This window comes from Aulostomus chinensis, chromosome 10, assembly GCF_037954235.1.
Source record: "Aulostomus chinensis isolate RoL2024-O1b breed Wild chromosome 10, RoL_Achi_v1.0, whole genome shotgun sequence".
NCBI lineage: Eukaryota > Metazoa > Chordata > Actinopteri > Syngnathiformes > Aulostomidae > Aulostomus > Aulostomus chinensis.
In genome coordinates this window covers 26965316-26987769 of record NC_141329.1, presented here as the reverse complement: position 1 = coordinate 26987769, position 22454 = coordinate 26965316, and the positions used below count along the sequence as shown (strand labels likewise).

Sequence of the window (22454 nt, the reverse complement as noted above, 5' to 3'; positions counted from 1 at the left end):
ACCATCTAGCACTACCCCAGAGAACAGTGGATGGCTGGCAGTTGGAACTCGGGATTCCGTCCGCACACAACAAACCATGCTGGTGAGCAAGAGTGCTGTGGACGGAGTCTCCAGACTGGACTGGACCAGAACACCCTTCAAAACAGTTCTGTCTTGCAAAATATTCAAAAGGGTGTTTGTTTTAGGCTCAATGCATCTCTGAAAATGCTAAAACTGTTGCAGAACAGTTATTATTTGGATTAACTGACTGTATTCGTGACATCCAAAGCACCTGGGAAATTTGTAGTTCTCGTAAGAAGAGCACAGCCTGCTTCTAAGTCCGATGTTTTGTCGGAAGAGGCACAAACACGCTGTAGGGATTTTGTGTCACACATGCAAGATGCACATTTCATGCTATATTTTATATATTTGGATTGCACTGCGTGATAAAATTCAAATATGACAGCAGGTGATCCCCAGCACAACCTGGCCAAAAACAGAAGGAACGAAATTACAACTTTCCACAAAAGAGGAAAGAGGAAATAAATAGGACCTGCAACCTAAGTGCGTTTAAACATGGGGTTTATAGCAATTCTAATTTATTTCAGTGTTTCTGTGTGAACCCTCTCATCCAAAGACCATAAAAAGTATATTACAGAAATTGCATCTCAGTATTATGAAATAACATATTATCTACTTGCCATTCTTTCCAATTTCATTTTATAGGGTTTATATTGAAGTTTATTTCAGCGTTCAGGTGATGAATCAACTTAAGTTGATGTTTGCGCAGGTAGAAAAATGTCTGTTGTGTGTGTTTTGGTATCAGGAGAAGGAGGTGACCATCACGATGCCTAACGGGGAAACATCAGTGGCGACAGTTCGCATCTGGAATGAAACTGTGTCCAATCTGACGCTCATGGCTTTGGGCTCCAGTGCTCCGGAGATACTGCTGTCTGTTATAGAGGTACAAACGCACACACGCGTGCGTGCGCGCGCACACGCACACACACACACACACACACACACACACACACACACACACACACACACTTGCTGTTCCTTTGTCCCTCCCTCCACCTCACTTATTTTTACTCCAGCCATATGACACCAATCTGTGTCTCCCTGTCTAATAATCTATTATTTTTTGACTCCAGTCATCAGTGTCTGCTTCTCTACTCCTCCTTTGTCTCACCAGGTTTGTGGTCATGGCTTCAGAGCTGGCGAGTTGGGCCCGGGAACCATCGTTGGCAGCGCCGCCTTCAACATGTTTGTGATCATCGGGATCTGCGTGTGGACAATCCCCAACGGCGAGAGCCGCAAGATCAAACACCTCCGAGTGTTCTTCATCACCGCCTTCTGGAGCATCTTCGCCTACATCTGGCTCTACCTCATCCTGTCCGTCATGACGCCAGGTGTGGTAGAGGTAAGGACTGTACTTCAAAATGGCTGATTTCGCTGTATAGTTGGTAAATGGAGGTTCTGAACATATCTGCTGTTAGCTTGCTGTCTCCGTATGTGCCATGTATAAGCTGGCACAGACAAGCTGGTGCGGCTGCTGTCAATCAAAGCCAGACACACCCCTCCAGCTGCTGCCAATCAAAGACAACCACAGACACGCCCCTCCAGCTGCTGTCAATCAAGGTTGAGTCCCAAACACGCCCCTGCAGCTGCTGTCAATCAAAGACAGATGCAGAGACGCCCCTCCAACCACTGCATGCACTGCAGTCTGCCATTGTTATGAAAGGGGGATGCACCTGCTCTCTAAGTGGGTGTGGTAACCCCCCCCCCCCCCACGTGTTTGGAAGTATTCTGAACATTGTGGATGAATTAAAAGGGAGTTTTTCTTCCATTTGCGCTTTTAGTTAGGAAAACAACTTTGGCAGCACTGCGACAGCACCGTGAAAGAGAGACGGATTTCCAGATTTTGCGTGAGTGTGCTGCTGACACAGAACAAAGTTGGGAAAGTTCATTTCTTTCTAAGATACGTGTCCTGTGAAAAACGGGTCAAATAATTTGTTATTATGGGCCAAACGGGGCGGCACGGTGGAGCAGTGGTCAGCACCGTGGCCCCCCAGCAAGAAGGTTGTGGGTGGAGCCCCGGCTGCAGCACGGGGTCTTTCTGGGTGAGTCTCCATGTTCTCCCTGTTCCTGCTGGGTTCTCTCTGGTACTCCAGCTTCCTCCACAGTCCAAAGACATCAAGAGGGGACCAGGTTAATCCAGACTCTAAATTGACCGTAGGTGTGGCTGGGAGAGCCAATGGTTGTCTGTCTCTATGTGTTGGCCCTGCCATGGACTGGTGACCTGTCCAGGGGGAAGGCTGCTGGGATAGGCTCCACCCCCACCACCCTCAACAGGATAAGCAGTAGAAGATGGATGGATGGGCCAAAGGACTCCGTCATTATCTTTGTTTAAGATCACTTTTATGTGAATAGACTCTGTAATTCTCAGGAGGCATTGTAGTGGAGGAAGCACGTGACACAGAAACAGAAACCACTCATCAGTGCATCGTATCAGATGGAACCTTCCAGCTGCTGTCACTCAACCCCCCCCCCCCCTCGGATGCTGACACCAGCTTTCCATTATTGATGAGTATTTTTGACTGATGCTGATGATTATTTGTATTTGTGTGTGCATGTCAGGTGTGGGAGGCCCTGGTGACCCTGCTGTACTTCCCAGTGTGTGTCATCCTCGCGTGGATTGCTGACCGCCGCCTGCTTTTCTACAAGTACATGGGTAAACGTTACCGTGCTGACAAACGCCACGGCATCGTCGTGGAGACCGAGGGAGACTTGACGCCCAACAAAGGCGGTATGGAGATGATCATAGACGGCAAGTTCCCGCCACGAGGGGGCGCTGTGGTCCCCGCTGAGAATTACGGGGGTGGAACTCAAGACGGCTCCGCAGGCGCTGCAGCCAATAACATCGGTGCAGCGGGGGCCACAGCGATGGGAGCTGGGGGAAACCTGCCCAACTCCAACAGCGCAACGGTCAACGTGGAGAGCAGCAAGGAGCTGGACGAGAGCCGCAAAGAGGTCAGACCCCAAAACCTAAAGGATGTGAGAAAAGTTGTACTTCCCTTCACCCACATCTCAATCATTCCTGCTTTCCGCTCATTCACTCGCTCTGCGTCCTGATTTTCTGTTTTAACACAGCAGAGGTGCAAACTGTCTGAGGTCTCACTCTGCTGAGTTGATAACCAAGAAAACTCTACACGAAACCCGTTAGTTGGAGCGGAACATTTCAACCACGTTCATTCAACATCAAATCAAGAGCGAAATGGAAAAAGACAGCGGAGTTGGTTAATCGCACATTAATATTCAAATCGGATTTAAAGACGCTGCCATCTGTGCAGATTGTGCTCCAGGATAGTCGTCATCTCATTTCTCAGGTGTCTTGTTAATGAATGCTGCAGTTCATGTTGAAAACACAATTTCTGATGTACTCGTGATAAGATTAGAACTATAACTTTTCTTGCGGGAAACTTCAAGAGGTGAACGCTGCTTTGCTGTATGTTTTTGATGCAGAAGTTGTTGTTTTTTTCGCTTCTGGTTTTTACTGAGCAAACACGCATGTAAAGGCTAAAGTAGATGTGATTTAAGGTTTGAATGCTGCATTGTGCACATTTATTTACCCTTTATTAACTGATTAGTCTCTGTGACTAGTGGGGAGTCATCAGCTCGACAGCTGTTGTAAACTGAACCAGCAGGATCGAAGGGAAGGAGAGGATCTCTCAAGTGTTGTTATCAGTGCTAATGTCTGCTAATTCACAGTAGCTTATAAATTGATTTAATCCCTTGAGTGATTTCAATCTGGCAGCATTCTTCTGTGTTGGAAATGTCCTGGAAATGTTTAGCTGAGGAAGCAAAGCAGTGATTTTATTTGGAAGCCAAAAATGTACTTCAGCAATTATAAATCACAATGTCGAGGTACATAATCATTGAGTTCCCAAAAGTGTAATCAAAGGTTCATTGAGGAATCTTGTATGAATTATATCCTTAATTTAATTCGTGACTGAGGTTCCTTTCATGATTTTATTTGTTCTGTTCCGATTGAACTCCGTCATAACATGTAAGAATCCCTTCCAACATGTGGAGGAGGTGACAATGTACAGCACCACTGCACTTGTGTTAAAGTGACAACTCTGGGACCAATCAGATGGGCTATACCCATGTCAGGTGGGTCCACGGCTGGCAGCCTGGCAGGTTGTTTTACTTTGCTGGCGGCGGAGGTCGTACGGACTTCATCGCATCTGGAATGTGCCAGAATTGCGATTCAGAGCATGAGTGTGTGTCCTCTTGTCTCTTTCCTCAAGGTGATTCGAATCCTGAAGGAGCTGAAGCAGAAATATCCTGACAAGGAGCTGGACCAGCTGGTGGAACTGGCCAACTACTACGCACTGCTGCACCAGCAGAAGAGCAGAGCCTTCTACCGTATACAGGTTAGACACACACACACACACACACACACACACACACACACACACGGTGACCCATAAATAGTCCCAGAGGGAAACACACGAAGTTGTCCAGACCTACTAAACCTTGTAAAGTAGTTCAAGGATGTCATATTCTAGTTTCTTTATTTCTGCATCCAGAATCATGTGATCATGAAGTGACAGAGGTTAAAAACAGCTGGTTATGAAACAAGGTTCAAATTCAAAGCAGCCCAAATACAAGAAATTCTTCTTCGTCTTCGTCGTCCTCCGCTTCATCCGGTGGGTCCGGGTCGCGGGGGCAGCAGTCTCAGCAAGGAAGCCCAGACTGCCCTCTCCCCAGCCACTTCAACCAGCTCTTCTGGGAGGATCCCGAGGCGTTCCCAGGCCAGCCGAGAGATATAATCCCTCCACCGTGTCCTGGGTCGGCCCCGAGGCCTCCTCCCAGTTGGACATGCCTGGAAAACCTCCAGAGGGAGGCGTCCAGGAGGCATCCTCACCAGATGCCCGAACCACCTCAACTGGCTCCTCTCGACATGGAGGAGCAGCGGTTCTACTCTGAGTCCCTCCCGAATGACTGAGCTTCTCACCCTATCTCTAAGGGAGAGCCCAGCCTCCCTGCGGAGGAAACTCATTTCGGCCGCTTGTATTCGCGATCTTGTTCTTTCGGTCATGACCCAGAGCTCATGACCATAGGTGAGGATTGGAACGTAGATTGACCGGTAAATCGAGAGCCTCGCCTTTTGGCTAAGCTCCCTCTTCACCACAACAGACTGGTTTAGCAACCGCAAGACTGTGGATGCCGCCCCAATCCGCCTGTCAATCTCCCGCTCCATCTTACCCTCACTCGTGAACAAGACCCCGAGATACTTAAACTCCACCATCTGAGGTAAGACCTCCCCCCCGACCCGGAGTGGGCAAACCACCCTTTTTTCCGGCTGAGGACCATGGCCTCAGACTTGGAGGTGCTGATTCTCATCCCAGCCGCTTCACATTCAGCTGCAAACTGTCCCAGCAAGAGCTGGAGGTCGTGGCCCGATGGCGCTAAGAGGACTACGTCATCCGCAAACAGCAAAGACGACATCCTCCCGCCACCAAACTCGACCCCCTCCACCACCCGGCTGCGCCTAGAAATTCTGTCCATAAAAGTTATGAACAGAACCGGTGACAAAGGGCAGCCTTGGCGGAGTCCAACCCTCACTGGGAACAAGTCCAACTTACTACCGGCCACACGGACCAGACTCTCACTCCTCCGGTAGAATGACCGAATGGCCCTTTGTAAAGGGCCATCCACCCTGTACTCCCCCCACAGTATGCTCCTGGGAACACGGTCGTAAGCCTTCTCCAAGTCCACAAAGCACATGTGGACTGGTTGGGCAAACTCCCATGCCCCCTCCAGCACCCTAGCGAGGGTGAAGAGCTGATCCATGGTTCCACGGCCAGGACGAAAACCACACTGCTCCTCCTCAATCTGAGGAGGAGCAATACAAGAAATTCCATTTCACAATTCTTGGATGATTTGTCGATGTCAGCGTCAATAAAAATGCTAAGAAACGTCAGAGAGACCTTTGGTTACGTTCCTTTTATTTGTTAACAAAGCGTCTGCCTCTCTGTCTCTTCCTCAAGGCAACTCGTATGATGATCGGAGCCGGTAACGTCCTGAAGAAGCACGCCGCCGACCACGCTCGCCGTACGGTCGTAACCGACGAGGAAGCACCCGAAGATGACGATCTGGAGATATGCAGCCGCATCTCTTTTGAAAGCGCTCACAGTCAGTGCATGGAGAACTGCGGCATTTTGACGCTGGCTGTCGTCTGCCAAGGTAGACATTGAAATAAATCAGAATTACTGTTGCAGGGTTGTTTTTTTTGTGCAGCAGCTGTAGAAAATATGTAACACTAACTTTGCAGTAATAATTTTTAAAAAAAAACTTCAAATTTACATCAGAACAGAGGCTCGTTAGGATGCAACATGCAGCTGTAAACATCCCAACCCATTGAAGTGACTGCATACGTGTGGTATGTTTCTGTCTGTCAAGGCGGTCTGGGAGAGAATACCTTCTACGTGGACTACAGGACAGAGGACGGTTCAGCCAACGCAGGGTCGGATTATGAGTACAGTGAAGGAACGCTTGTTTTCAAACCTGGAGAGACTCGGAAGGAGATTAAGGTGAGTGAAGAAAGAGGCCGGAGGGGAGTACCGAGAGATTTACTGAGAAGTTACTTGTTTCAAAGCAATAAACCCAAGTACTCACAGTATCTTGAGCATTCAAAGATTTCTCTCCTGCATCATCAACTTGTTGATCCAGAATGCCGAAAGAGCCAGGCATGTGCATGTAGTTTGAAGCCGATGGAGACCGACGCTTAACAACAACAAAAAAATGGCAGTTTGCAAACTCGCAGGTACACTGCTCGTGTACGTGATCCATGTCTTCTTTGTCCAGCTGTGCGCTCCGTCATCCAAAGAAAGACTGATTTCAGATAAAACACTCTTTCATAGTTGCACACAACCAAAATCCCTTGTGAGCTCAAGACAGCAATTTGTGAGCACCTGACAGGAAAAAATACACTTTTTGTGTGAAGTGTTGCTTTTATCAGTTGATAAAAGAATTAATATTTGACTGCCTTGATTTGATGATGGTGCACTGATCTTTTAACAACTAGCGTGTTTGTTTGTTTAAAAAAAAAAATCAAAATAGATGTATTCATTTTCATCTCCATTGATTTAAGTACTTAGCCTTCATGTCTTCACCAGAGCGACGACACTGTGTGTCCATCCCAGCGCCTACTGGTGCTGATTTCTCTAACAATCACCACAATTCATCCTTATCTGTAATCACATGATCATAGTGGTCAACACTATGATCGGCACATGTAATTATTTTCGAAGAAGAGCTACATTTAATACCGTGAAAACAACAGATTAAACATATCTGCCAGTTCATCTCAAAAGCTCGGTTGTCTTTTAAGCAGCTTTGTATCTCAGAGAACAGGCAGCCTTTTATTTCTGATTGAAAAAGTCCGCAGACATTGAATTCAAACATGAATACACTCACAAAGGCTACAAGCTCCTTTGTAACCAATTTCGGTACAAAAGTCTTCTGGGCTGTGATGAGTTTTAGTTTTAGGAGCTGCATAAACTGGAGCTGCAGGCATCTGAATAACCCGCAGCGTTGGTGTAATATCCATGAAGCTATCCGAGGAGATCAAAGCGAGGGAAACGAGGGGGGAGGAGGATGATGAGATTAATAATGAGCGTCCCAGCAGGAGAGACAAAGAAAGTCTGAGGAGAGACAGATGTTGAGATTCAAGAGGAGGACATTTAAATACTGCTGCTGCTAGTCAAACTGCTAATCCAGCTGCTAGCACGTTAGCGATACTGTACAGGCAAGGAGAGAAACATCAGAGCAAGTCAGCAACTCTTGCATCACAAGATGATACGGAAGATCTGATCCTGAAGATCTGATCCTGAAGATCTGACCCTGAAGATCTGATCCTGAAGATCTGATCCTGAAGTCACAGACATGAGCCTCTGTGTGTTTATCACAAAGAAACAGAAACAAAACCTGGCAGTTTGTTTAAAGCTGCACACACCAGTATTTATATAAGTGATGATTGATGAAATGATTTTTGTTCTCGGAAAGGCGTCGCTTGCATGGACCACAGAGAATTCTCTCTTGACTCTGCAAAGGTTCCCCACAGGCTCCTTCCTCTCCGCCATCTCCCTCCTCCTCCTCCTCCTTCATTCTCCCTTGTCCATCCTTGTAGATTCTAACAAACTCACTGAAGCTTAAGCTAAGCGAGTTCCTGTCTGGGTTGCATATTTTCTTTTGCTGAAGAAACTTTACTTCCGACACCACTGTAAAGTTTCATGGATGAGGCAGAAACTTTATGTTAGAGGTTTTGGAGTTGAGCTGGGAGCAGCGGTGGTGTTGACAGTGCGTGACTCTGTAGTCGTGTGGACGCCGGCTCAGCTACGCATTAAAGGCAGACTGGGCAACTCGCGCAGGCTCAGTGAGCCGGGCTTTTTTGAACCGATTGCCAAATCCTCAACTGTTGTCTGGGTTGCTCCTAACTGACGTGTTATCTGTGTAAACGTGTGCTCCCTTTCAGTTTCTGTCAGCAGTTCCATGAGCCCATTCAGTTCTGTCCTTGATTTAATGAGATCATTCCGTTTGTGAGCCTCCAATTATGGTTAGAGGGCAGTGACATGCCTAATCCCAGCCTGATGGCGGGCAGGTTGAGCACACTCAGTGTAAGTCGACCACCCATTGATGCACCCCTCCACATCTGTGCATCAACGTCCTGCATTTCAACAGCCTCCCAGTGAATTTCAACATCCTTATGCCAGAAATGAGCGGCAAGAAAACGCATTAAACATGAACGTCTCACTCTGCTGACCGAAGACACCAGAGAGAGGCAGAGAGAGAGGGAGCGACTGAGTCAGCAGAGCCAATCTGAAGTCTCAGCGATGAGTAATTACAATCCCAGATAATGATTCCTTTCAGTTAAACAATCGACGAGGTGGACGCGCAGTCAAGTCGCAAGATTACAAAGCTAAAGGACGGATAAACTTTCCCGTATGCATTGCTCTTATTGTTGTGCTACAACTGTCTGTCAAGGTCTAGTAATTATAACATAGGGTGATTAATTATATTGATAAACAGTAAGCACTTGAGATCTCAGTGGGGGGGGGGGATGAAAGAATTTCCATTAATGTTTTATCTGCTTTACACAAGCGTGAGCAGAAACAGCCAGGAAGGTGGCAAAGTACGGAAAGTTGTGCATGAAATGAAAATCTTATCAACTTCAGCTGCGCATCTGCTGATCGAACTGGCAGGTACAATGACCCCATGAAGAAGTGAGAAGTGACAAGTCGATTATAAAAACTCTACAGACACAGGAGTGTCACTCTTATTTCACAGGAAAAGGAGAACTCTCAGTCTCCCCCTCAAAATTCAAACATTTGATGATGCATCCCGCACTTGGAGGCATAGATTCATGTGATGAAAACGTTTTAACTCAAATTTTTGGCATCCATTCCCCACCCATCCGTGGCCCCGTCGACCTCCGTGGTGACAGAAGCAGCTGATAAACATGGATAAACTGTTTTGAGTGCCGCACAAGCCCTGCGAAAGGACTCGCTCGCCATCAGGATTAGATCACTTTGTCTGATAGCATTTGGAAAGTCTGAAGGGGTCCCGATTGAATCATTTATCCACACAGAGGGTGCCAGTTTGAGTGGTTTAAGACTGCTGGGCGTGCTCTGTCATGCTGGGGGGGGGACATTCAGCGCTACTGGAAAATGTAAACACTAATTAAATCCGTGGGAAGTCACTCCCTCAAACGGTGTTTCTACCAGAAACATGTAAATGTTCAGAAAACTGATGGCATCTGCTGAAAAACAACACTTTTCCATCGACAGATTTAGCCACTCCTGGAAAATAAGCAGGCAAGGCCCTTCTTAAAGGCTGCGCCGCGACTCCAACACTTCATTCGGGTTTTTTAGAAATATATTTCCAAAGTGTCTTAGCTGCTGCTGATATTTATACTCGCCCTCTGCTGAGATAGACAGCTGTTTCCAGATTTCTGTGGTGCCACTCACAGACCTTACCCATTTCCCAAAAATAAATCCGGCAACAAGCCCAGAAAGTAGACTTTCTGCAGAGTCGACCTGCTATTTTGCCGCCCCTCTCTGAACATCCATGTGTGCTGTGCCTCCGTCCGTCACCACCGTCCCATCAGCAGTAGCCAGTTATCCAGACTTGTTTCTCAGCGACTACCATCCATGATGAGCTGAGCTATGGCCACCCTCAGGCTTAGCTACCCAGCCTACTGTGTCTTGAAATACAAATTTCACATATTCCCTGTATGGAGCATAAATGGAGATATGGAAATATGGTGAAGAGTAATATGACCAATCAGTTCCCTGGATTAGATTTAGCCGCTTTATTACCATAAATGCTGAAATTGTGAGGATAAAAAGTCACCGGCTCACTCAATATTCATCTCAGCTGTCCAGACATTCCACCCTCACTCATCAAAATACTCATAAAAACTAAACTGCATTTCACATTAAACTGACTTGATCCAGAGTCGAATAAGAGTCGGCCTCCAGGGTTTGGTTTCTTGACCAGATGGATCCTGCGTAAGAAATCTCACGTTGGTCATTAAGACTCAAGCAACCAACTGTGAATCCTGGATATGGAGGAACATTTACCTCTGTACCTCTGTAAGGTTCAGGGAATCGATTCCCCCGGAGCGGCAGGATAAATCTGCGTGAAGAAAGGGAAAAGCAGCTCCCTCTTCATCTACACCAGGGTGCCCTTGAGCAAGGCGATATTTCACCCAAGAAGTGTACTCTGCTTTGGAAATACTCAGGAGTAGGTGTCTTGGAATTGATCGCATCAAGCCTATAGAAAATCACCTCTTGTCTCTTTTGATTCCAGGTAGGAATAATCGATGATGACATATTTGAAGAGGATGAGCACTTCTTTGTGCGCCTGCTGAATCTGCGTGTTGGCGATGCAGAGGGGATGTTTGAGAGTGATGAGGTGGGCGCCACCCCCAAAGGTCGCCTGGTTGAACCCCTAGTTGCCACGGTGACCATCTTAGACGACGATCATGCCGGCATCTTCACGTTCAGCGAGCGCATGGTGCGAGTGAGCGAGAGCGTGGGCACCATGGAGCTGACAGTGGTGCGCAACTCGGGCGCCCGTGGCACCGTTATCCTGCCGTACCACACCGAGTCAGGCACGGCGAAGGCGGGAGAGGATTACGAGGATGCCCGAGGAGAACTTGAGTTCACGAACGACCAGACCACGTGAGTCCAACCAAACACCGGCGTGTTAAAATCTGGGCCGAACCTCTCTGCTGCCGATCGCTCGCAGGAGTGTTGTGTAATTTCACCTGCAGAACTCTCGGCCTCAACGAACCAACAGCTGAGTTCAGTTGAATTCGCTTCTGCAGTTTCCCAGAGGTTTAAAAACTCAGGACTTCTCTGGAATCCAAAACGGAGCTAAAAGGAAAACAACCGTCTAACTTAAATTCAACAAAGATGTTTATTAGCACATCAACCAGAACAACTTCCTGAGGGGAGCCGAGTGTTTTTCAGTAGGTTGTGTGGCTTGAATACTCAGTCGTTGCTTTAAAAAAAAAAAAAAAAAAAAGTTAGAATGCAGCTTTAAAATTAAAACGACTCCATCTTAAAAAGTTGTTTCATTCTTGAACTCCAGTCGTGAGATGACGTGAGCAACCTGTCAGAAATTTGAGATGAGATGGGACGAGATTAAATGAGATGGGATGAACGAATCCCGAAGGGAATTCTTGCCTCACCAACATGCTCGATGCAACAGGAACAGATAATAGACAGGAAAGTCTAATAAGATGGAAGTCAACACTCAACCAGTCTCAGAGTGCTGCGTGAAACGCCCCTGAGGAGGGAAGCGACAGCTCTCCTGGGTTCCTGCAAGGCTTTTAAAAGGTAATTATTATTTTTAGACTGCATCACTATTGATTAGTAAAACAAGCATTATGCTCCTAATACCAACGGAGCCGATGTGATAGGGAACTTGGACGAAAAATAGAAAGGGGGGCGTTTTCATGGCCACCTTCCTCCCAGTTTATATTCTCTGCTCTTTACTGTTCTCCCATCGTCATCCTCATCTTTTTGATGGGGTTTTGTCTTCCATCTCTTCTTCCCCTTCATGCGTCTCGGTCGTTCTTCCTCCAGACTGACCCCCAGGAAGGTTTGTTGAAGTCTTCGTACGGAGCGAGGCTTTGGTTTTTTTTTAACCGACCCTGCTGATGTAGTTCTGGGTCCACGAGCACAGCGAACCACGGCCCGGCCGATATGAACAATTTTCAGTGGTAAAATGTATTCAGAGCTTCGACGCTTCATCCATCCATCTCTGAGGATTCAGGGGACACCGTTTATTCAACAGTGTTTGATGTTGGAGGTGAAGAGCTCACAGAGGCGTCGTTTTTTTTTTTTTTGCGATATAACGTTTAGTTTGAAGTTATTATCTGCTATGAATCCCTCTGAAGCAATTCTTTTCCTTTACTGATGGCATAAAACCCGACTCAGTTCCAAATCCTGGCATCACACACTCACACGTGTCAGTAAACTCTCGCAATCTCTTTGACGCGGGTGTGTTTGTGTGGTTTCATCCTCCACATGTGACAAACAGGACTGGACGTGTGCCCGTGCGATGCGAGCTCCAGCGGCTCAGCTGATACTCACTGATGGAGACCTGTGTTCGGGGACGGCTAAGCAGATGATTTAAACCTCTGAAGACACTGTCACTGCTCTTGCTCTGTCCTTCAGGGGGAATTCATTCCAATTTTTTCTTCGAGTGCTTAATGATGTCCCAGTCAGCGCGTCTGGGTATGTGTCATCATCTCCTTATCCTCCAGCTGGAAACAGAGATGTTTTTGCCGCTGGATTGACAATGTCGTTTTCCTTTTCACCTCAACTGTGGCCGCAAGCCCCCCCCCCCCCCCCCCCCCCATCGCCTCATCAGCCACTTTTGGCTCTTCGGCAGTTCTGATTACATTTTGAGGAGTGGTGATGTACTGACAGACAGCAGTGAAAGGAGGCCATTAGGGTCTGACGCTCTGGTGCAGCGTCAGGAGGAACCCACGCATCATGATCACCTCTTCGACAGGAAAACACATCTGAGCGCACGATCTCGTTCAACAAAATGCTGCTGGGCATTCGTTAGCGTCGCCATGTAAGCCTGTGACCTCAAGCGGTCAAATTCACAAGTGCTGTACTCATTGATTGCATTACGCCGTGGAACAAAACATTAAAATATCTTCAAATGAGGGGAGCTGACTGATGTTACTTCCTGTTTTATCGTTGCTCTGTCTGCTCATCTTCACCTCAACGCTGTCCTCCCTCATTTCTGTCTCTCTCACTCCACACTGCCCTCCAGTCAGGGTGACTGGCCATCGATCGCATCTGTCCATCCTCATCTTTTTCACTTTCTCTCTCCCTATTCTCTCCGGTTCACTTTTTCTCTTCTAGTCCTCCCTCATCTGTTCTTCAGTAGCGTCCATCCCTGTTTCTTTTTGCCTCTGCTCTCTCCCCGAATGTGATATTTTCCACATTGATAACTTGTCTCATCCTCCCTTCTTTACCATCCTCCATCCTTCCTTTCATTCTGTTGCCAGCTATTATTTTCCTCTACTCTCTTTCCGTTGTGACATTTCAGTCTGGCGTTCCTCGGAGACGCTAACTGGTCTTGTCATCATCACTTCACCTTTTCTTTCCTCTCCACTGACACCCAGGTATCGTTTGTCTCGCCTTGCAAATGTCTGATGTCACAGTGATGATGATGATGATGATGTAAAGCCTGTCTTACTCACTTTTCCTTGTTTCCTCTCTTACCAACAAACCTCATGAATGAAACCAGCTACAGCTCCTATTTGTGCATTTTGAGCCCAGGATATCCAGTTCCCAAGTGTCACAGCGCGCTGTTGTTCATCAAACAATTAAACGAGCCACTGTGGTCGACGTCTTCCCTCATTATCACGATTGCAAACACTGCTGTGACTCACATGCAGAATCCCACTGCCAGGAGTGTATCTAACAGGAGGAATTGTTCAGGCCTGAGAGTCACAGACAGCAGGGAGAGGCTTTGAACATCAGACAAGTTATGATGTTTTTGTTCTTTCATGGGATCCGCTGACAATATAAATGCGACACCAACCTTAATGTGGCCAGATAGAAGCAGCTCCTATCTGTCTATTCCCCTTTATTTCTCTGTCTGCTTTTCTTACGCTCCTTTTATTCATCTTGTCTTTTCTTCTTGCGCTCACAATGTAACCCTCCTTCCCCCTCAGCTGCTCACCTGCCGGGTAAATTATTGATCATGTGTCCTCGCTCTGTACCTGGCTCTCTTCCCCTCTGATTTAGACAGCGAGTTGTCCTGAGGAGGGTGGTGTATGGGGGGTGTAGCATGCGTGTGTGGGTGTGGGTGTGGGTGGGTGGTTGGTCAATTAGTTATCTTTATTGGCCCTGAGGTTGGTGGCTGACACCAGCCAAGGACAGCCTGAACCCCGCTGCATGTACATTGTGTGTGTGAGCTTCCAAAAAATACACAAGATTTTGTATTTGTTTTCAAACCTGTTAAAAAAAGATTTTTCTGTGTGTGTGTGTGTGTGTGTGTGTGTGTGTGTGTGTGTGTGTGTGTGTGTGTGTGCAGTCAGACTCTCCAAGTGAGGATCATCGATGATGAAGAATACGAAAAACACGAAAACTTCTTCATTGTGCTGGAGGAGCCACGCTGGCTAAAGAGAGGAATCTCAGGTATCCACCAGGCACAGAACTCTCCACCGGCATCACAAATGTGGGCTTTCAGGCTACACACAATGGTTGGAAGAACAAAGCTGACATTAGGTTATGAAAGAACTACAACATGGACACACAACTTCAACGTCAACACAACTAGCTTGGTTTCCTCTTCCGTTTTCGATGGGAATACTTTTAGAAAACTTCGTTGTCTCATCTGCTTGTCAGCAACCGCCGTTTTTAAAGACACGTTAAAACAAAGAATCCCAAGCGAGGTGTTCCCTGTCATGATTTATGCCGTAGAGCAAAACATGAAAATGTCTTTGGCTCCTGTACAGCAGACCTTATTTTAGGTATTAAACCTTAAATGTATTCAGAAGTTCCTTTTTACTTTGAGACAAAGCTCCCGCTCCACTCCTCTGTAAGAAACAAGGAAACGCTAACAGCATGAGCGGAGGGTAAAACTCCATCTACACTTGCTCACCTGTTACCACAAGCTTTGGTTGATGATGAAAGCATGACATCGCTGGGTCTCTTCCTCCGGTCTGGACCGCTACTCCCATCTGCAGACGTATTCCTCTGGTGCAGCCGTCTCTTTAGTTCTCAGCTGCTTGCAGTGACCTGCTTTACCCACAAGAATCAATCACAGGAATCACTGCACCCGCTCATTCATCCATTACCTGTCAGGGGACCGACACCGCACGACGTGTTCGCTAGTGTTAAACACTGAGATGGAAGTGGAAGAACAGAATTGAAGGAGATGATTTGATATTTGTAAAAAGACGAAGTGGCAGCGTGAATGTGACAACTTAAAAGTTGCAAGACAACTTAATGTCTGAGTGCGTTTCTGTCGTTCCAGAGAGGATTCTGTAACACCAGATTCATTGTTAGTCTCAGCTGTGATTCCATTGTTGCTGTCGCACTAAAACTCTTTTTCTCCACCTCTGTCTTCCTCAGCGCTGCTGCTCAACCAAGGTAAGACCCCCCTCTGATTCTTGCCTCCATGGAACTGTTGAAACGGCTCCATCTTGTCCCCCAGCCAGACAGTGTTTAACCTGCAACCTTTTAAAGTGTGAGCCTCATAGATTGAAGCAACAGCACATGTAGAAAGAGAATAATAGATGTTTGTGTTTGCCCTGCTGCCTCTGTCTTGCTCGTTGTCAGCAAGATAAAACACGTTCAGTCAAACAGCAGGTTCTGCTCAGCAGTCAGCTGCGTAGCATGCACCAGCTACTGGAGCATCATGTTTACACCGGCCTCATGTCACATTGTTCTGCTCCGGTTTCTGTAGGTTTCTAGCCTGTAATCATGCAATTCTGCAGAGAAACCCATTTATCCCCGCAATCATCTTCCATTTGTGTTCTGTACGCAGTTTTGTGCGTCTCGTCGGTTTGTCTGCCCATCATATTTCGGCGCAGATGGAAGTTTTTTGGGGTTTTTTTTTTGTCATTTTCTTTTAAGTTACAAGATAGTTTTGAGAATATTTCCATTTAAATCCCAGGAAATATTTCCTACAGCATGATGGAAAAATGAACTAAATGTGCAGTACATTTGGACAGACGGACGTGAGCTGAGAATTTGTGCTTGATAGAGAAAGTTTGTCTGTTGGAGGTCTGTTCGTAGGTTTTGGGAAATAGAAGATTGACAAGGTCAGTCAGCAGCACCTGATGGTTCATCATGAAGTCGCGTGTAACGATGGTGGGAATCGTACTTGAAGAATTAAAGCAGGATGAATTTGAAAGACGCGTCCGGTATTTACCTTTTTTTTTTTGTCCTCTCTAAAACTGAGCAGATGCCAGGCTTTGTTTCTGTTGCAGTTGTGTTTTCTGCAGTGTCCTCCTTCTTCTCTGCCAGAACATTGTTTACTCCGACCCGCATTATAATGGCCTGGCTCACATTTACGGCCTCTCTCATCTAACCCTGCTTGGGGGAGCAATGGGTATTTGTCTGTTTCTGTCCGAGTCTCAGGGCAACACAATGGAACAGTTAGGAAATAAATGCTTACAAATAAGTCGCCCACTTCAGCCTCCAGGATTGTTTTGTGTCCTGTCGTCGCGCGCTGATGCAGATTTATGACTGTTTGCTGCCTGGACTTACAGGGGGCAGAATAAATCGTAAATGGGATGAACTTAAAAACTTGATTTTTCTTTTTTTTGGGGGGGAGGGAAGGATTGCTTTTTGATGTGATGTAAAATAAAGGGAGGAAGGAAGACTGACGTGAACGCTGTGATATATTCACAGATGATGAAGCAGTCGTATGTTCCGTTGGAGATGTTCACATGGAGCGCTGGAATCCAAGTTAAAATTTCATGGGAAGGGGCTGACACGTGTTGGCCTGAGGACGACTCTTGACTTGAATTCAAATGAGTTTCCAGCTGGAACTCTTCTGAGGTGAAAGAAAGTGACGGATCCAAAACACACAAATGGAATTCAAATCTTCCCCCAGCAGCTGCTGCTGTATTTGAACAGAACAGGGAATCTGCAGCCAAAACCGTCCGACCACATGAGCATTCTAGGAAGAATGAGCAACATCATGTTCAGGACTTTTTGGGGTTTTTTTGTAAATTCACAGCGAGTAAAAATCTAACTTTTCACAACTGAAATGCCTCTTGCTGCCTGTCTGGACCCCTAACTTACTCGTCCACTGAGGCAGCTCAAGCTGAATTTAGAAGTATAACGCACTAACCCACTGCACACATCATGTATGAGCGGGTTTTCTATTTAAACTCGGGTAAACTCTCTTTAAACTCACCGTTGCGAGGAGACGAGGAGTTGCCTTCACTGTCACCATCACACCGGAAAGAAGTGAAAGATGTTGCCGAACAGCATGAGAGTGTATTATCTTTAGTTAAGCAGCTGTAAAAATAGCAGCATGGAGGACAGTGTAGGTGCTTGTGTTGTGTTTTTGTTTTGTTTTTTCCAAACTCAGCATCAGCTGAACAGTGTCAGAGCATCCCTGCGTGAACACACACAGGTTTTTTTGGCTGAAATTCTAAAAAGTCACAGAAGTTTCTGGCCCCGATCTCATACAAGAATAGCCTCCGACCTCTTTACACGGCTTCCTAAGGTGTTTTCACGTGGTTCAGAAGTTGGATTTCAAAGGGAAGAACAGCACTGGTTGGGAAATGCGATGTTATAACAAGGTCGCCTACGGGGAAGTCTGGTGTTTTTGGAACCAGCCACCTTCTACTCCAGATCTTCTCCAGGTCGTCTGACTTTGACAAACAGAAATCCCGTTGTGTTGCTGTTGAACCGGCAAAAAGGGTCCTAATTAATTCACATTGCCGTTGTTTCTTTGGTCGGCCTTACATGTGGTGTTCAGAGCTGGCGGTTGGCTCCTATATTCTCTACGAGTCTGGCCTGGACTACCATCAAGACTCTGACAGTGGGAAGCCCTGCAGCAGAGAGGAGGGAGATAATCTCTGCCTTCTCATTCCCCCATTAAGCCCTCCGCTCTGCTTGTGTCTGTCTCCCTTCACTGCTGAGCCGGAGAAATGACACTTAGAGCAGATAGGAAGCCGCACACAGAGTCTGGTTCGATGAGTCACTGGACCACCAGTGTTACACCCTCTCATTGGTACAGAAAAGAGGCTTTTCACTGTAATACAATCCCAGCTATGCTCAATGCTCTTGATTTGGCTGGAGCTGCTCCATTAGGCGTCATCAGTATTAATAATCCCCTCGGCAAGATCTGTCGTGTTCTCCGAGGTCAGAAACAAATTCTTCGTTTAAAACGTTTCTTTTGTTGGCTTGTTTTCTGTCTTGATTTGGCAAGAGAGGAGGCGGTGAGCAACACCGAGTGTGAGGCTGGATTCTGTCTAGACTGCGTCTGCATCGTACTGGATGTACTTTGGCAGGCGGCCAACCACAGCACATTATCAATTTGTTAGAACTCGTCAGTGCAGAGACCACCGGCGAAAGAAACAGTCAGTGAACACAAAAGTACAATTTTGTTAACAGCTTGGAGCAGTTTTAGCCAGATTTGTTTGTTCTCACAAGGATGCGTTCAGACACTATCAAACTGTACTATCTGCAGTTAACAAAAATGAAAACAACAGATTTGTTGTCACACAATCATAAGAACAATCTCAGCCTGTCAGGGTGAAAAAACACAGTCTTAGAGGGTGTAATTTGATGGTAGCCAGTTGCCCATTGGATTAAATTATCGTGTGATCTGAGGCTGCAGGCGGCTCTGCCTTTTCTCTACGCTGGAGCCATAAGGACGTTACGAAAAAGAGTCTTGGTTGGGGGGAAAAATTGAACACACACACACACACACACACACAAACACACACACACATGCACGCACAAAAAAAAATAGGTTGTGAGGTATTCAATGAAACCTGGTCCGATAAGTGAAGCCAACTTGGATGAAATCTTAAAATCTATTCTCCCTAATGGCCAGCAGGGGGCGAGTGTGGTTGCAAAAAGTAGTCGGATTAGAAGGCGAAGAGGGAGTGACCCAACTTTCCACTTGATTCGTGAGTTTGCGGTCTTGTTTCGTCCCATTTGAAATGTTCTAGATGGTAAGGCTGAATGTGCTTTGGTTAGCTTGTGCGTCGCTCCTCCACCAGGCTGTCAAATCCATCCGTCGCTCCTCCTCGGCTCTGTTGTTTCATGGTCGCCCCTTGTAGCAAAAAGCCTAGCTGGAGATGACCAAAACACCAAAAAAGCAAATGTTTGCGTGTCAGACTTGATGTTCAGACCGAAATTCTCACTCAGAATCTATGAATGATACATGTAGAGCTTTTAAGTTTCCGCCTACATGTCCTTCTCAAACCTGCATCCCTTCCCTTCCTCCCACAGAGGGGACGGAGGGGCAGATGAGCGCCGAGGAGGAGGAGGCCCGGAGGATAGCGGAGATGGGGAAGCCCATCCTCGGGGAGCACAGTCGCCTGGAGGTGGTCATTGAAGAGTCCTACGAGTTCAAGGTGCAGCTCTCAACAGGAAGAACACCATCTTTGTATTTCAGAGTTTTAAAAATCCTTTTTCAGCAGCACACAAGCAACCTGCAGTTGTCCTGTTTTTTTTTTTATGGCGGTTATTAAAGTCCTGGTTTTAGGGTGTTATTCGTGTACAGCAGCTTTAAAGTTTATTAATCCTCACTTTATTGCCTTTAGAAACGATCAGTCAATAAAAGCTAAACTAAAGGTTTATGTATGTTCTGCCTATCCAACACCTAAACGTCTCATCTAAAAATCAGAATTTATATCAGACGTATTTTGTAAGTATAAATGCAGTAATCCAAGGATAGTATGACTTCATTCCATCTCTGAAGCCAAATCTGGGACTTTCAAACTGCCGGCTGGATTTACGTACCACAACCTACCCTCACTGGAGTGGAGCAGAGTTTTCGCTCTTAGCTAGCAGCTCTAACGTTAGTTTGACTTATTAAAAATGCACGAGGTGTCCTTATCACACCACCGGGTTGGGGACGAGCTCTCGGGGGACACACAGGCCACTGACTTGTTTGCCTTTCTGCCGCCACCATGTATGAGACTGAGCAAGTGGGCTGTGGGCTTTCCAAATATTTGAAATGTGCACTGGGCTCAGGCGTATTTGAACAAATACAAGCTTCACAAGTCAACACAGCGCACCTGCCGCCAAGCAGTCAGGTTGATTTGGTGGAGTGGAATCGAAGTAAACTTCCGTTCACTCATGGTGCAGCGCTCAGTTTGACTTTGCTCATATTTGGAGGTTTTTACAACCGGCCCTAAGATTTTGGTTGTCCTACACAAGTTTTTCCATCAAATCACACACACACACACACACACACACACACACACACACACACACACACACACACACACACACACTCAGCTGATTGTAATTATTAAAAAAAAAAGCAATGTCCAAAAAAACCCAAAAACATGTCCAACTATGAGCCTCAAAAGTTCAATCTAACATCGCTAGAAGGCAAAGCGTTAGCCTGAAGCTATTTTGGGTTATTTGGACATTTAATTGGCATTCATAAAGTTAAAAAAAAAAGTTAAAACACATTTAATATTGTGAGAAAATATTGGAAGTTTGTTAACAAGCAAAGCTACCCGGGTCAGCGTGAAATAGACGCTCTGAATGAAAACATGTTTCAGACTCAGTGCTTCAGTATCACAGTGGACCGGCTTGGTTCGAGAAATCAGCGGTCAGATTCGTTCAGACAGACTCTGCCACGTGATTTATTCTTTGCGTTTCAAAAACACAACGGTCATGGCGCGCACACCTATTAAATTATCCCAGCGAGCAGTGTGTGCCCTGATGTAAGCTACTTGGAAATGAAACAGTCAAACACACAGAGGAAACAAACAAAGATTTTTAAGCCAATTTAAAGTCAAGAGAGCGTGCTAAAGATCGATGGCACAAAGCAGGGAGCGCTGAATGAACGTCAACGTAAGAGATGAATGGGAGCCCCTTGTAACATCACCCCTCCAAACACAGCTGGCTAGAATTCAATATTCTCATCTTCTATTTCATTATGAAGTCAATCGACGGCATGTAGGAATATAATTGGCTTTGTCTCCAGTGATTATTGGGCAGAGCGAACCGACGCTGGGACAATTCAATGTGTTTGACACTCGGTGAAGCAGGGATCGATGTTTTGTGCAGCTGCCTCCTGTGGGCTCAAATAAACCAAAGGAGAGCAGGTAGCAGAGTAAACCTCACGCACTCCAGCCACAGCTGCAAATATTTACGTTTGGATGCATCTCTTCATGCATGGATGTTTGTATTAGTCATTTACATAGATGGTTTCTACTCATTTGCAAAAAAACAAACAAAACAAAAAGCCAGCACTAGAGGGAGTAGTTGGCACGCTGGGTAGAAGAAAAGGTTGTTGTTTTTTTTAATTCAACAAGGGATGAGTGAAGTTTAAAAAGATGTTCGCCTGTTTCTGAAAAGAAAGTTGAATTGCCAAAAGAAACACTGACCCTTTAGTCGAAATATATTTCTGCGCAATCTTTAATGTGGTACTTGGCGTGTTTCTCTGAGCAAATCATGTCAACATGATCAGAACCAGGTGGACCTCTGTGTTCATGGATTCGAGGACTGGTGAAAAGTGCCTTTTTTCCACGACAGGATTATTGCTGCAAAAGCAACTCACACGGATCGTTTTTACTGAAGCGTTCAACGAAAGACGAATAATAATAGGAGTCAAATTTGTCTTCAGATTCGTTGATTGTTTCTTTGTCTGTGAGACGCGGACTTGTCTTGGTTTGCTGAATTACATTTTGATCCACATCTCTAAACTCTCTCTAAAATACTCTCCATCAAGTGATTTTTTTTTTTCCCCAGGAGATCAGATCTTGTCAGGCTTGTTTATTTTGGTATGGTTCTGTATGTACCTGAAACTTCAAGGATGCTGAACTAATGGTGTCTCAGACTTGGGACCGCCTGCAGCCCATCCAGCGCCGCTAACGAGCCCCCGTCTGTAACCTGAGCGAGAGTTTCCTCGCCTCTGTCTGGTTGTTAAGTGTGTTGTGCTTCCGTCTGGCAGAGCACCGTTGACAAGCTCATTAAGAAGACCAACCTGGCGCTGGTCATCGGTACGCATTCCTGGAGGGAGCAGTTTGTGGAGGCGGTCACTGTGAGTGCAGGTGAGCGGTGTGTGTGTGTGTGTGTGTGTGTGTCCTAATTTTCATTAGGGCTGACAAAATATCATGAAATACCATCATGTTTGCAGTTGCGTCTCTCAGCAGGATTATGGAAAAACAATGAGGCCAATTTTCATCCTCAGGATCAGGATGGAGGGGAGTG

General features: G+C 46.3%; 1 protein-coding gene across 5 annotated transcripts in view; it reads left to right on the top strand.

Moving 5' to 3' along the window:
* slc8a2b (solute carrier family 8 member 2b) overlaps positions 1-22454 on the top strand; it is a 132804-nt gene that overhangs the window by 103388 nt on the left and 6962 nt on the right. For all 5 annotated transcript variants that reach the window (XM_086216753.1, XM_086216750.1, XM_086216752.1 and 2 more), the window contains 11 exons: positions 806-943; positions 1175-1402; positions 2620-3012; positions 4293-4418; positions 6039-6234; positions 6451-6581; positions 10861-11234; positions 14620-14723; positions 15663-15680; positions 19512-19636; positions 22195-22294. In XM_086216753.1, the coding sequence (XP_086072879.1) occupies positions 806-943; positions 1175-1402; positions 2620-3012; positions 4293-4418; positions 6039-6234; positions 6451-6581; positions 10861-11234; positions 14620-14723; positions 15663-15680; positions 19512-19636; positions 22195-22294 (1933 nt within the window). The remainder of the gene's footprint in view (positions 1-805; positions 944-1174; positions 1403-2619; positions 3013-4292; positions 4419-6038; positions 6235-6450; positions 6582-10860; positions 11235-14619; positions 14724-15662; positions 15681-19511; positions 19637-22194; positions 22295-22454) is intronic.